Genomic DNA, 16,548 nt, shown 5'->3' on the forward strand with positions numbered 1-16,548 from the left:
TCAAATACAAAATTAAATTGGGATCATACTTAATTAATATCGTACTATATGTTTGAATATATTACAATATGATACCACTATAATTATTTGTAATTTGACATTAATTGACCTAAATCCAGATTAATTGATTGACTGTGTTAGCCCACGATATAATTACAAACACTCTGCACTGGGGAAAAGGGTTACGGAATGTCTGGGAAGCCATTGCACTGTAAAGGGTCAGCATTTCGCCGAACCATCCCGAGCTTCAGGTGTCAAGGTGGAGATTTCACAAAGGGGAATGGCCCTGGAGGAGAAGCAATCTATGGCATGAAATTTGCAGATGAGAATTTCAAGCTTACACATACTGGACCTGGTTGTTTGTCAATGGCCAATGCAGGACCAAACACCAATGGCTCCCAATTCTTTATACGCATGGAGAAGACTCCATGGCTTGATGGAAAGCAAGTTGCGTTTGGTAAAGTAGTGGATGGATAAGCGTTGTCAAGGAGATGGAAAAAGCTGGCTCAGACAGTGGGAGGACTTTGCAACCAGTTGTGATCGATGACTGTGGTCAGCCAAAAGAAATTGATGGAGAACCTGGGAATGATGAAGTACTGTATTTTTTTTTTTATGTTTCTACATGGCAATTTGGACTCTGTCCTCTTTGTTAGTCACTGCTAATGTACGTTACAATAGAAATTTGAGGCACTCCTGAAGGAAAAATTGCTTCAGTGTCATGTTTTATCAGATTATACATTTTTGGTTAGGAGAGGAACTGATCAATTTCATTTATATTATACTTGGATCACAATTTTATTTCCATCGCATGATACTTGAATTATACTTGATCACAATTAACAGAACATAGTCGAGGACTCTTATTCATGGGTCAAGCGAACGGAATCGGGCAGGCAATGGAGATGGGGGTGGCCGAAAAGGTTAGTAAAGTTGTTGCTGTAGAGGTTTGGGGGGTTGCTGGGGATTAGAATCGCTGAGATGTGTTTTAGAAGATGGGAAAGGGAGGTGAAGGAAAAAAAGAGATGGTTTTGGTTCAAAAATGAAGAAAATAAAGGATTTTGGCAATTGGCGATGGGTTTAAGAGAGGTTGATGAGAGCATGGCGAGGAAAAATAGATGTAGAAGATATTTGTAGGAAGGAGGGAGAAGGGGAAGGCTTTATTTTGTTTATTAGCAGCAGCAGGGTTGTTTAGGCCTGTCAAAATTCTAATACCCCATTTGCTTGGTGGTATAAGGCAAAACAAAACTAGCCTAACACTTTTATATTTAAATATATATCATTTAAATTATACAACTCGAGTTCATATATCATTTAATACGAAATAATAAAATTATAATTACTTAAATTAATATCGTTCAATTATGTAAAAAAATTATTACATTTTTTATTACATCAAATGTAGATTCAATCAATCAAAATACAACACGTTATTAAAATTTGTAAATTCTCTCTTTATAATTTAAAAGAATTTTTTTCCCATGGCTTCTATGAGGGGTTAGTTCCATTGCTAGTTGGATATAAAAAAAAGGGTTTGGTGATACTATATGATCATACTAAGTACAATCAAATCACGCATTGAAATCTTGTTTTAAAAATTTAAAATTCAATTTAATTGATTTGTACAATTATTTTTAAAATATAACATTCAATAAATTTAAAATTCAAATTTTAACACCTATAATTATGAATTGTGAAAATCATACTAATATTTGGTAATTAAAATTGTATTAAAGGTTAATGGATAAAAAAATAATTGTGTTAACTATGAAAGATAAAACTGAAATTGTAATTTGCAAAATTAAACGTTTTACTTTCATAGATTTTTATATAAAACCACTTTTATATTTCAATTAATATTCTTTTTTTGACAAATTTCTTAATTTTAGGCGCCATACATATATTAAAACTTGATTTAAAAGAAAAAAAGAAAGTAACTATAGCATAAAAATGATAAGGAAAAAGAGTCTTAGCTTCTCTAAATTTTTTGTAATTTTATTTTTTTCTAAATTTTCTTTTTTTTTTTCATTTTTTCTGTTTTCTAAGACATAAAGAGTTAATTGTTTGACCGTGAACTTGACTTACTTGTCAAGTCTTTTTTTGTTCTTCTTTCTACAATTGTAGAATTTAAATGGACCATAAATGCTTTCCGTGGAAAATTCAAGTTGGTTTTTGTGGAAAATTCTCCATAGACTTGGTTGACTTGACTTACTTGTTAAGTCTTTTTTGTTCTTTCTACAATTGTAGAATTTAAATGGACCATATATGCAATTTAAATGGACCATAAATGCTTCCCGTGAAAAAGTCAAGTTGGAAATTGGTTTTTGTGGAAAATTCTAACTCCGTAGAGTTGATTTACTTGTCTAGTTTTTTTTGTTCTTCTTTCTACAATAGTAGAATTTAAACGGACCATAAATGCTTTCCGTGGAAAATTCAAGCTGGAAATTGGTTTTTGTGGAAAATTCAAACTCCATAGACTTGCTTGACTTGACTTGATGTGATGGAAGATATTTTTCTTTAACTTTATATATTAGGTGTTGGTAGCAATGATCGGTATGCAACCATGAGAGCGGTTACAATTTCCTCATTTGGATTTCTTCTTGTCATCGCAGTCACCATTATTAGCTTTTGCGATGGGAATTGCAATGTGCTTTGCATTGAAAGTGAGAGACAAGCCCTTTTGAAGTTCAAGCAAGACCTTATTGATCAATCAAACCGGCTATCTTCTTGGGTTGAAGGTGAGGATTGCTGTGAATGGCTTGGTGTTTTCTGCAATAACTTGACTGGCCATGTCAAAGAGCTGCATTTGGGGCTTCTTTCAAGTAGACCTGATGTGCATGCACCGCATGCTGAATGGGATGTTGAATGGGATGTTTACATTCGGTCAAAACTAGGAGGCAAAATAAATCCTTCTTTGATCGAGTTGAAACTGTTGGGAAATACCACAATACCCACGCGCAGCAACCACACACACAAAATAACAAGCTCAAATCAAGAATAAGAACACGCAAATATATTTGGTTCGGCCCAACTCAAAATGGCCTACTCCAAACCTAATCTACTATCAAATAAATCTTTACAATTGTGAGACTTTTAGAATGAGAAAAGTCTCCTAAAACTCCTTACTCAAAACTTAACCCAAAACCCAATTACACTCTTTTAATAGCCTACTCACTTAGCTATTCTCTTGGTGTCTAACTCTCTGGGGTTACTAAACTAAAACCAAAACATCTTATTTATAAAGGGTGAAACCCTTTATACCTTTACTAAACTTCCGATGTGGGATACAAGACAAACTCAAACTCATTTAACTTTTGATATGGGATTCTGAGATTCAAGGCAAATCCCAACAAATCCTCCCTTGACTTGAATCTCCAAACACTTCAACAGTATCTGCAAAGCTAACATGCTTACCTTTCTTCTTTTCTTTCATCATAGGCATTCCAGCAACTGAGCCTCCATCAAACATGTACAAGTGATTGACCCTATTCCCTTGTAGAATCACACTATCATTCTTATACACTTTCAACCAATCATTACTACCATAAAATGTGTACCCCCGAGAAGCTAACTCACCCAAAGCAATCAAATTGTAGTGACAATTTGGTACATACCTTACATGACGAAGTGTCCTAATAACACCATTGTGAGATCTAAGGCAAACACTCCCAATGCCTTGAATCTGCACCTTTTTTTCGTTAGCAACCACAATATCCCCATACTTTTCATTCTCATTCAACTCCATAAAGCAGCTCCTATCATTGCAAACATGAACTGTAGCAGCTGAATCTAAAACCCAACCTTTATCACTTTTCAAAGTCTGAGTCTCATCCACACAAGTTGTCAAAACAACATCATCATCATCAGACACGACAGCAACAGTATCACTCTTTTCTTCATCTGATTTCTTCTCATCATTCGTCCTTTTGAAAGCAACCATATCCCTTCTCAGCTTCCTGTAGCGTACTTGGATATGTCCCTTCTCACCACAATAATAACATTCTACATCACTGTAATCTCTGTCTCTTGACTTAGATCTCCATCTCGATCCATCAATCCTCTTTTGAGTCCTCCCTTGATCAAAACCCTCTACAGCTAGTGTACTCCCCCCAGGTGATGAGTTCCGAGCTCCCATAAACCTTTCATTCTCACGCAACAGGGCAGTCACATCATCCAACTTCAAAGCAGACCTGCTTACCAACACAGTCTGAACTAAAGGCCTATAAGACTTGGGTAAAGATGACAGCAAAATTAAAGCCTTCTCTTCATCTTTTAACTCATCAACAGAAATCGCTAGCAATTGAGAAACCAATTTATTAAACTCATTCAAGTGATTATGAAGACTCATACCTTCTTCCATCTTCAGAGAATACAGATCCATCTTCAAACATAATCTATTAGTCAACGACTTCGAAGCATAAATACCTTCAAGCTTATCCCACAAACTCTTTGGAGTACTCTCAGTCAACACACTGTACTTTACTTCTGGAGCTAACGCCAATCACATAGTACTAACAGCCTTCTTTTGAATCCTATTCCAATTAGCATCAGACATTCCCTCAGGCTTGCTACTCTCTAATGCTTGATCCAACCCTTGTTGTACTAACAGATCTTGAATCGTACTTTGCCATAACATAAAATTACTCTTTCCATCAAATAACAGAATCTCAAACTTAGGCATAGACATACCAGACATACCTTCTTCAGACATCTTCAAACACTGCTTCACGATCTCTTGGACCCATGAACCTCGAACCTCGCTCTAATACCACTTGTTGGGAAATACCACAATACCCACACGCGGCAACCACACACACAAAATAACAAGCTCAAATCAAGAATAAGAACACACAAATGATCTTCCCTCTCTTACTCTTAGTCAGTCGTTCCTTTTATGTAACTCGTTGGCTTCAGAACTTGCTTTCCTTTCGAAACCATTGAGCGAAGAATGATAACTCTAGATCGAAACATACTAACTATAGGACATAGGCCTTAGGTTTGGATGCATATTGAAACACACCGCACTTGAGGTGAGGAATTGATTGATTGTCTTACAACACGCATCCTTATCTTTCCGAATGACTTACTATCAGGCTGGCTGGACTGTACTAAGCTAAGGATCGGGATCGGAGATAGAATCAATAAAAGTAAAAGAGAGGGGCTAAGCTCTGTCTGGTCTGTCCTTTAGTTGAAAAGAAAAAGGACTTGCGATGGGCTGTAGCCTCAATTTTCATTGACCCTTCCAAGCTTCCAAACTGGCATCCCACGCGCAGCAACCACACACACAAAATAACAAGCTCAAATCAAGAATAAGAACACAGAAATATATTTGGTTCGGCCCAACTCAAAATGACCTACTCCAAACCTAATCCACTATCAAATAAATCTTTACAATTGTGAGACTTTTAGAATGAGAAAAGTCTCCTAAAACTCCTTACTCAAAACTTAACCCAAAACCCAATTACACCCTTTTAATAGCCTACTCACTTAGCTATTCTCTTGGTGTCTAACTCTCTGGAGTTACTAAACTAAAACCAAAACATCTTATTTATAAAGGGTGAAACCCTTTATACCTTTACTAAACTCCCGATGTGGGATACAAGACAAACTCAAACTCACTTAACTTTTGATGTGGGATTCTGAGATTCAAAGCAAATCCAAACAAAAACATCTCAGTTTCCTAGAATTAAGCAACAACGACTTTGGAGGCTTGGCAATTCCCGAATTCATTGGTTCCATGAAGAGTTTGATATATCTTAACCTCTCTTGGGCAAATTTCCAAGGAGCAATTCCCCATAATCTTGGAAATCTCTCAAAACTGCATTATCTTGATCTTGGACACAATTCCCTATTTGAAGATAAAACTCTTCAATGGGTTTCTGGTCTGTCGTCTCTGCAGTATCTTGATTTGAGTCATGCAGATCTTGGTAAAGCAACTGATTGGCTGCAGATAACAAATAAACTTCCTTTATTGGCAGAGTTACACTTGTCAGGATGCTATCTATATAATGATCCATCTCCAATCAGTGTTAATTGCACATCTCTTGCTGTTCTCGATCTGTCTGCCAACAAGTTGTCTTTGGTGCCTACATGGATATTCAGTCTTTGTAGTCTTGTGTCCATTGATCTTACCCTTAATGGAGTTGAAGGTGTGATTCCCAATGGTTTTCAAAACATGTCTTCTCTCAAATTTCTTGATCTTAGTTGGAATTCATTCTCTTCATCATCGACACTCAACGGGCTGTCTAATTTAAACCAGCTTCAATTTCTTGGTCTTCGTAGCGTCGGTCTGCAAGGTAATTTTTCAAGTGCCATTGGAAACTTGAGCTCTCTTACTCATCTTGATCTTTCAGGTAACTTGCTTGAAATTATAGTACCAAAATATTTGGAAAGTCTTTGCAATCTGAGGGAGTTGGATTTGTCAAATAATGGAATTGTTCATGAGGTATCAGAAATCATAGAAAGTTTGTCTAGATGTAGTTTGGATCGATTAGAGTCATTAAACATGGGATTTAACAAACTTTCTGGCCATTTACCTGATAAACTCGGCCAATTTAAAAATTTGGCATACCTTTCCCTTTCTGGAAACTTCATTTCTGGTCCCATTCCATTCTCAATAGGGAAGTTGTCATCATTGAAATTTCTTGATGTTTTAAACAATCGATTGAATGCAACTCTTCCTCAAAGTTTAGGACAACTTGGGAATTTGGAACATTTAGACGTTTGCAACAATATGTTGGAAGGACATATATCAGAAATGCACTTTTCTAATCTCACGAGGTTGAGATTTTTTAGGGCATCTAACAACATGTTAACGTTTAAACCAAATCCAAGTTGGATTCCTCCTTTCCACTGTGAAAGTATTGAATTGCGTAACTGGCATCTTGGTCCGCAATTTCCTCAGTGGCTACAATTCCAAAAAAACTTGTCTCGTTTGGATATCTCCCATGCTGAAATTTCAGTCGTCATTCCCACTTGGTTTTGGAACATTTCGACTCAGTTGGAATATCTAAACCTTTCCCATAACCAACTAATTGGAGAGATTTCATATTTACCGATGAAGAGGACGGTTGACTTGAGTTCCAACCTATTCATAGGTCCATTGCCACTGCAAATCTCATATTTGAGGTTTTTATTTTTGTCTAAGAACCTATTTTCAGGATCACTTTCCAATTTTCTTTGTAATTCCTCAACTAAACTGGAAGCTTTGACCATTCTTGACATTGAATCAAATCTTCTGTCAGGTGAAATTCCAAATTGTTGGGAAAATTGGCAAATGTTGCAAGTCTTAAATTTAGGAAACTACAATCTAACTGGGAAAATTCCTAGATCTTTGGGATCTATGCGTAGCATTAGGTCATTAAACCTTCGAAACGATAACCTGTTTGGAGAAGTACCATCCACATTGCAGCATTTAGTTGAGGTGATTATTCTTGATCTTAGTGAAAATCAATTGACGGGGAGTATTTCAGCATGGATTGGAGACAAGCTTTTAAACCTTGTGGTTCTAAACCTTCGTTCAAATAACTTTCAAGCCTATATTCCTGATCAAATTTGTGCTATTAATTCTCTTCAAGTTTTGGATCTTGGTTATAACAACATTTCAGGAGTTATTCCAAAATGTTTTAGTAACCTAAGTGCCATGGCCACAAAAACCCTCTACCAATATGTGGGTAACTTCGCCTGGGAACTCGACCGTATTAACTTGATTCCTTTGGCTGCATTATTGGTGATGAAAGGAAGAGAAGATGCATACAGTAACACACTAGGACTTGTTACCATCATAGACCTTTCAGTTAACAGTCTCACAGGAGAGATCCCCAAAGAACTTGGTAGTCTTATGGGGCTGCGGTCATTAAATTTGTCGGGGAATTTTCTAACAGGAAAAATACCAGAGAACATTGGCAGTATGGAGGTTTTGGAATCTCTTGACTTGTCCATGAACCGATTCCATGGTGAAATCCCTTCAAGTTTCTCCAATTTGAATTTCTTAAATCACTTCAACTTGTCCTACAACAACTTGACAGGACAAATCCCATTAAGCACCCAGCTCCAAAGCTTTGACAAGTTTTCTTACGTTGGCAATCATCTTTGCGGACCTCCTGTCACTAAAACTTGTAGCAGAAATGGTGAAACACCTGATGTCACAAATGGAGGTAGCAGTGGAGGAAAGAAAAGGTCTAAGTTGAATTGGCTTTATGTAAGCATAGTGCTTGGATTTGTGATGGGGTTTTGGGGAGTAGTGGCTCCCTTGTTTTTCATCAGGTCTTGGAGGTTTGCTTATTATAAAAAATTGGAGCAAATTGGTGACAAGCTATACGTGTTTTGGGCTACTATTGGTATGTAATTATTTGAAATGGTAGCTCATTTCGGTGTGTTTGGTAATATAATAATTTTATTTGTATGCTCTTTACTTAATCCATGTATTCGGATTTGGATATGGTATTCTATGTTATAGTTTATTGAAATGAAATAAAATTATGTGTGTTAATGTATTTGACTCATAGATGTGTATTCAAGTTTTATTTAAATTGGGTTGAAGGTACAATTTTTTTTATAAATCCTTTTAGTTGGATTGAATTATTAAAAAGATAAATCAAAGTCAGGGTGAATAAAAACATGTCATGACAAGTTGTCATCCTTAAATGGATGTATTCATTAGGCACCCCTATTAATTTGGTTTTTTTTTTTTTTTTTGGGTTGTTTTTTTAAGTTTTGGCTATTTTTTGTTTTTAATTATCTATTTTTTTTTATCTATGTTTGGAGAACTAAATTGGCAGTAGAAGTGTTCATGTGGCATCCCATTTAGTTTTTTTTTTCTTTTTTTTTCAGCCCTTTCCTTTCCTTTTCTTTGTTTTATTTTATTATTTTTTCTTTTTTTAATAAAATAAATTTTGTAAAAAATGAAGTCATTGGAGGTTGAGATGTCAAAATAACACATATTTGATTGGTTTTAATCCATCAATATAATAGGGACAATTTTTAAAATAAAAATCGGATCAAAGTAGGATGATATTTTCTTTTTGAAGATCAAAGTCGAGTCGAAACCAGGTTTAAGATATTTTATTCTGCCTCGTCTCAAGGTATATATATTAGAATATATATTATTTAATTTTAATTTTATTTGTTATATTAATAATTTATGTTAATAATTAAGATATAATTTATATTAAAAATTATAATTATTAATGTTATATTATTGAATTGATTCTTGGTCAAGGTAAACCTAATACAAATTATATATATATATATATATATTTATATAAAGTTGGCATCGAGTATAAAAAATAATAATATGATCAAAGTTAAAACGAATATAAACTAGTCACTAGTCTTTACTCGAGCCTTTGCCGTCTTTAAGTGGAGGTCTTTATGTGCTATCCCTATTTGGCTATTTTCATTTTTATCCTTTTGCTTATGCATTTTCTTTTTTTTTTTTAGCATATTTTAAATCATTTTTATTATTTTTAATTGTTTTGAAAAATAAAATTAAAAGAATAAATTTGTATTTGAATTTGTTATAAAAGTTATAGGAATTATATATATTATTTACAAATTAATGGACAAATTTTCACCGATCATTACTTTTATCCAAAAATTATGAACAATAACAAGATTTTAGAATAAAAGTTCAAATTATACACTACCTTAAACTCTACACAGTAGAAAAAGCAAGTAGCATTTTATTAAAATTGAATATTTAAGAACTCTCACTTAAAACTTTTGACCAAGTTTTTTTTTTTTTTTTTTTGGGGGGGGGGTGAAGTTTAAACTTTAAAGCCCTGTTATATTAATCATTTTTTGACGAGCTTTTCTGAAACCAGAAACTATAGAAATAGAAGATTCACTGATTAATTTGCTTGCTTATCTGGTAATTGATAGGTTGAAACTTGAAATTTGGAAACCTTTTGGGGGGTAACTGAATGCTCTACTATAATTTTACAAGACCAAATGTAGAAAATAGTTGACCTGTACCAATTAAACCATCATAAAATAATGCTTCATTTGAATGAATAATAATAAAGATTTTCATCGAATCACATTGAAACTATTCATTTTGACGTCCGAGAGGCCGTCCAAATGGAACATGATTGTTGCAAAATTTTCAGGCCTGGAAAATATTGGTCAATAATAATTTTGCATACAAATCCATGATTTCATATTGAACAAATAAAAAGAACCGAATCATTCTTGACTATTTTTGTTATTTATTTATTTATTCTTTTGTTTTTGAATGATAAATCATTATAATATGTAACATTTACATATTAATCAAATTCATAAGGATTGTTTATCGTAGAAAATAAAGGGTTCAGTTTCTGGAAACTCTAAACATATGCAGATAACCAGACATAGATGAAAGGAATAACGTTGGTAGTTTAGAATATGATACATTTCACATTGAATAGAAAATTTTAATTATTGATGAATAAAATTAATTTTTGTATTAATTTTATTAATATTTTAAATAATTATGTTTGAACAGAAATAAATATCATATGATAAATGGTCACAACTATTTGAATATAAATGAATTATTATTCATAAAGGTAATGATTATACAGAAGGTCATAACCATCTGAATATAATTTTATGTTTGTTCATTCATTATAAATAAATCTTTCAGTATGATCATTTTTACTATTTTTGATTAGAGAGTTTGAGGCTTTGTTGTATCCTAAAGGTATAATTGTCTTTAAGAAAATGTTCTTTATGTCTCAAAGCCAAAATTCTTTTCTATTATTTTTTTTCTCTTATGTATTTTTCTCTAACAATTTAAAGGCAATTATATAAGAAAATTTAATTTGCCTAAGGAAGATATAAAGAAAAGAAATTGGCATGATTTGGAGATTAATATTAGAAAAGGCTAAATGAGTCAAAGGTGCTGAAGCATGCTTCTGCTAAAGATATGGTTTTGGAAAATGTTGATGCAGTGAAAGATGAAAAGGATGTTGAGACTGATGCACGTAGTCATGCCAGTCATAATGAGAAACAAAAACCTAAGTGGGAAACTGTCACTGCCCAAAAGAAATGTGAGCACGTGGAGAGTTTAGAAGGTAGTGAAGGTCATGAACCATATGGTGGAGCGTCTCCTTGTAAGGCATTAGCCACGGTAATGGAAACAGAACAACCTATGAGGCCAAGGATGACAGATCAGTTGACGATTTTCTTTTAACCTTACTAAGAGCACTTGATAAGCTACCTATAAATCTTACAGCTCTACAGATGTGTAACATTGGTAAGTCTGTGAATCATTTGCGTAGTCACAAGAATATAAAAATACAGAAGAAAGCGAGTTTAGTTGATATATATAAAAAAAAAATGAGTTGATGCTGAGATGGATGCTAAGTCTGGTTCAAATCAGGCTGTTACCTGGTCTGCAAGACCTTGTTTTACTGAAGTTTCTCACAGTGAAAGCAAGTACTCTGGGTCATCTGAGGTTGCCATGAAGAGTTCAGTACCTTAACTTTCTGTTTCTAAAACTGGTTCGGTTAAGCTTGCTCAAGGAGAGACTGCAAGCAAGTCTGCTTTTGCATAAAATATCAGTCTGGTTTAACATGTGAAAAGGCCATGGATGCTCTTATGGCTGAGGGTAATAGTCATAAGTTCATTGTTAACATCCCAAATCAAGGTAGAAGTCCGGCACAAAGTGCCAGTGGATGATCTCTTGAAGATCATTCTGTCTGAGCAGAGCTTCTTCTCCTATGCTTTCAGAGAAGTCTGAACAATTAGATTGTAACATGAAGGAGAAAAGTGATACTTGCTGGACAAATATTATCGCTGATGTGAATACTGAATCTTGGCAGAACAATAACTTGAAAGATATGCTGATTGGGTCTGATGAGGGAGATGGTTCACACACAGCTGTTCCATATAAAATAAAATAAAAATTGTAAAACTGGAGAAGATGCCAGGAAAACAACTGAAGTTACAAAAATGGCTTCCCCATCTTTGGAAATGAACTTAAATCAGGGAAACTGCTGGAGGCTTCTTTCAGCTCCATTAATGCTTTAATTGAAAGTTGTGTCAAGTACTCTGAAGCAAATGCATGCGTACCAGTTAGGAATGATGCTGGAATGAATTTGCTTGCTAGTGTGGCTACTGGAGAGATTTCTAAGTTAATGTGGCTTCACGGATTGATTCTCTACAAAAGAAACACTCATGTTTTTGACTCGCATTGCTGAAACCTTTGCATCTTCCCCTGATAAATTAGATGAGTTGTGCAATCATGGACTTGTTACTCAGGCTGACTTTTTTCAGCATGTGCAAGGGGGTCTCCTCTAAAAAAAAAAAACTTTACTTTTGCTTGCGATCAGTGGCATACTTAAAGATATACTATTAGGTTCTGGCGTTTCCTCCAACTCATCTGTTCCGCCAGTTTTAAGTAGACCAGCAGAGAAGATCTTTTAGATTGACAATCTAGCAAATGAGCTTCTTCCTCCATTGCCACAAGGAACCATCTCCCTCCCTGCCAGCTTAAATAACTTTTATGAGAACTTTATTTCTCCACCATTGTGCAACTTATATATCTCTGTTATTTACCACTTTTAATTGGTTATAATATTTTTTCGATATATAATGAATTCAAACTTTACTCATAGGACCAATATACCTATGTAAAATAAGAGTTCATAATATATTTAACTCCAATTTTAATTACTTTCACAATCATTTTGTGATTAATACGTTCATATCGAGATCACCACTCTCAACAATAGTAGGAATTTCGATAGAACTTGGAGGTGAGCCAATATTTAAAGATGCTGAATTCTTGGACTCCTCCACAGAACTTCCTTTGGGATTGGAGTTACCACTGCGATGTCTGTAATGCCTGGAACACGATGACGTTCCAGATACAGAGTCATTATCCTTCTCAACAGAAAATGCTTGAACAGGAGTGGTATTTTGATTACCGATTAAGACAAGTTGTTCCACAGCATGAACCACACCCTCTCTAACAAACATTTTGGAGAAGGTTCCAGGAAGCTTCTCCATGAGGATCTCAGCAATTTGGAGGGAAAGAACCAGGACATATGGATCTTTCCATGCTATAACACCAGCCAAGAAACTTGATATGTTTGTCCCACTCAACCGCTTCTGAAGCATCTTTGCACTGCTGAAGTACATCAGTTTTCCAATAACTGAAAGACATTTGTAGCGAACAGTGCTATTGACACTAAAACTATAGATATGTATGAGAACAGGAAAGAGATCCATTCCAAACTGCTGAAGAAGTTTGGGTTGATCATTCAACAATTTTCACTTGGGCTGAAACCTCAGTAGCGTTTCCATTGGTGTCTTCTTGCTTGCCAGAGCTGCTAGCAGAAGACTTCTTCACAATAGATCCTTTCAAAAATATAAAATCAAGTTTAGAGGTTTCAATAATCATGAACTTGGAATTGGCCATTGGACCATTACTATATGCATTGAAAACTCATGATAACATTTGAGATAGTTGGTTTTCATTAAAAGCTATCATTATAAATGAGATAATTTTAATAGCCAAATCTAAATGATTTGTAGGTATGAGGTAGATTATTATGGTTGGCTTAGAAAAGCCATAAGCCAAAATTGATTCCACAATCTTGATCACATTGTGGTAATTTTTTGCTATGTATATGGTCTAATTCATAGATTGTAGAAATGATTTATCATCTATGGTTTTATATAGTGAAAATTTCAAAGTATATTTACTTTGGAAGCATGAGTGATTCAAAAATCTTTTAATTTTGAAAACTTTTATAATAGCAAAAGGAATGCTCTTTAATCCATTTGGTTGATGGAAATGGTTTTGTTCATGGTAATAAAAAAAAAAATTTGTCCATGATGAAATAGATTCATATAAAATGAATTGACATAAAAGTCTTAAAAAGAGACTATAGAAGCATGATTATATTTAAAATCAGCTTATTGATGCAAACTCTTATAATGAGTTAAAATATAAAAGTTTTAAAACTTTTATTGAAATATTAAGATATCGGCTAGTTATCTTTCACTAAGGGTGGATTTGGAGGCCTCCTACTTAAAAAAAAAAAAAACCACTAAATAGTAAAAAGATAAATGAAATGGCAAATTGATTAAGTATATATATGATATCTTGATAGTTGAATGAGATATTCTTTAATAAAGGAATGCATACTTGCATATGGTGGGGGTGATAAGAATCAAAAGAAATAAAAAAAAATTACCACCATCGTGTTGTACGATTTTAGTATAATTTTATGAGCAAATTATACAAGCTAATAAGTTTAAACACTTATTAAATTAAAGCCATAAAAAAGTCCTTAAAAAATATATTAAAAAGGACTAAAATAGTTTGGTTTATTCATTGAGTTTTTCCAATTGTACTAGAATTATAATTGTATTAAGGATGTATAAAAGTATGGAGATAAAATGGTTGAAAGTTATGAATATAGAGTTGTGGCCACAACCAAAACTAACTATTTCTTAAAATGATAATAATGAGGTAATAATGTCTGGAGCATATAAATGATATGAAAAATGAAAAATTTGGACATATTAGATTGAAGTGATTATATTAAAGATTCAATCTCAATTGGATCTCAATTGGGGGTAATTACCATAAAAGAAAATTAAATTCCAAGATATTTGGTTAGTAGTACTACAAGTAGAATGGATTTAAACCCTTACTATTAGACACCAATAATAGGAACCCAACTTTGAATTAGTAACCTCTAATTACAAAGTTTAATAGATGAAAACAAGTTATTGTTATGTGTCTATTAAACATTAGTAAAATCCATTCAAATTTTAGAAACTAGTGTGATCTATTGCGTGGGAGGATGAGTTTTTATTCTCTTAATGGAGTTTTAAATGTCTAAAGCAATTGAGACATAATGGAAACTCTACCTATATAAACATAGAAGTGGTGCCGCTTTAAAAAAAAGAATTGTTGGGGTTTCTCTTGTAAATGTTTATGAATAGGATAAGCACATGACCATAATAGTGCTAAAAGCAGTTATAAACCTCTAACAGAAGAATAAATAAGTATTATGTGTGTTACATTTTCAATTCTAACACTAGGAGTTAAGGTTTAATCTGCGGACACTATCAACTTTGTTAGAATTCTAAGATATATACGCTAATTGAAGGTTTAAATCGAGAGATACATTCTTGTATTCATAATATTTATTTGTGTGAAAGGTAAAAATTAAACACCACATTCCAAACTAGTGGGGGATTGTTGGTAGTTTAGAATATGGTAAATTTCACATTGGATAGAAAGATTTAATTATTGATGAATAAAATTAATTTTTGTATTAATTTTATTCATATTTTAAATAATTATGTTTGAACAGAAACAAATATCATATGACAAATGGTCATAACTATTTGAATATAAATAGATTATTATTCATAAAGGTCATGATTATACAAAAGATCGTAACTATCTGAATAGAAGTTTGTCTATTCATTCATTATAAATAAATCTTTTAGTATGACTATTTTCACTATTTCTGATTGGAGAGTTTAAGGCTTTGTTGTATCCTAAAGGTATAATTGCCTTTAAAAAAATGTTATTCATGCCTCAAAGCTAAAATTCTTTTCTATTGTTTTTTTTTTCGCTTATTTATTTTTGTCTAACAAATAATTGATAAAGAAAGGAGTTGCTTTGATAAAGAATTGGAAAACGTAGACATTCTATGGTGGAATGTTTAAATCTCTTCTTAGGAGTTAAGTAAGACCATACAATATAATTACCAGAAATGTTATATGATTCAAACCAAATATTAATCTATAACTAGTCCAAAATCACATAGCAAATTTATCCTTGAAATTTATCTCCACAAATTAAAATATCGCCAATTTAAGATAATATTTTTTATTTGAGTCATTGGAATTTTAATTTTGATTACTGAAATTGAAATAATATTAGCTAATACCTTATCAATTTGAATATCCAATTAATTTGTTATATGATCTTTTTTCTTTTTAGTTATTTGCACAAGATGACATCTTTTATGCTTTAATTTAGATAAAACTACCCCCTACTATTGTGTTTTTTTTACACAATATCCAAGACTCATGTATAAAGGTGTTCATGGGTAAGATCGGTTTGGTTTCAGGTCAGATTCGGTATTAATAGCTTATATGCTTGTCTAGACCTAGCAGACTTGAAATTCGAATCTCAAAATTTTTTCAAACCTGACTTAAATTAAAAAAATAAATCCCAAATACACTCATTAAACTTTTTTTATAACAAAAATTTGAAAAAAATGTTATTAAATTAAGTTCAATGAAATTATATTTAATTCACATATATATAAAAATTAAAATATATATTTATATTTATAAAAATTAAAAATAAAAATTATATAAAAGTAACAATTACGTTTAATAAAATATTTATAATTTTTATACATACGTAAATTAATTTATATATAATTTACATATATATAAAAATAAAAAATTTCTATTTATGTGAATTTAATTGGGCTGGACTTGGGTTTTAAATTTTGTCTAAAATTCAATTCAAAATTTAAGTGGATCTAAAAATTATGTCCAAACCATGTTTAACAGGTTTTAATT

The 16,548-nt window shown here is 32.8% G+C and overlaps 1 protein-coding gene across 1 annotated transcript; it reads left to right on the top strand.

The window, feature by feature from the left end:
* Positions 1 to 2,073: 2,073 nt before the first annotated feature.
* On the top strand, positions 2,074 to 8,823 carry LOC111306643 (receptor-like protein EIX2). The gene is made up of 2 exons (XM_089768951.1): positions 2,074 to 2,928; positions 5,650 to 8,823. The coding sequence occupies exons 1-2, from the start codon at positions 2,561 to 2,563 to the stop codon at positions 8,342 to 8,344; spliced, it is 3,063 nt and encodes a 1,020-aa protein (XP_089625077.1). The 5' UTR covers positions 2,074 to 2,560; the 3' UTR covers positions 8,345 to 8,823.
* Positions 8,824 to 16,548: the final 7,725 nt, after the last annotated feature.

This window comes from Durio zibethinus, chromosome 12 (genome assembly GCF_047325235.1).
Source record: "Durio zibethinus cultivar Kanyao isolate XHJ-2024 chromosome 12, ASM4732523v1, whole genome shotgun sequence".
NCBI classification, from domain to species: domain Eukaryota; kingdom Viridiplantae; phylum Streptophyta; class Magnoliopsida; order Malvales; family Malvaceae; genus Durio; species Durio zibethinus.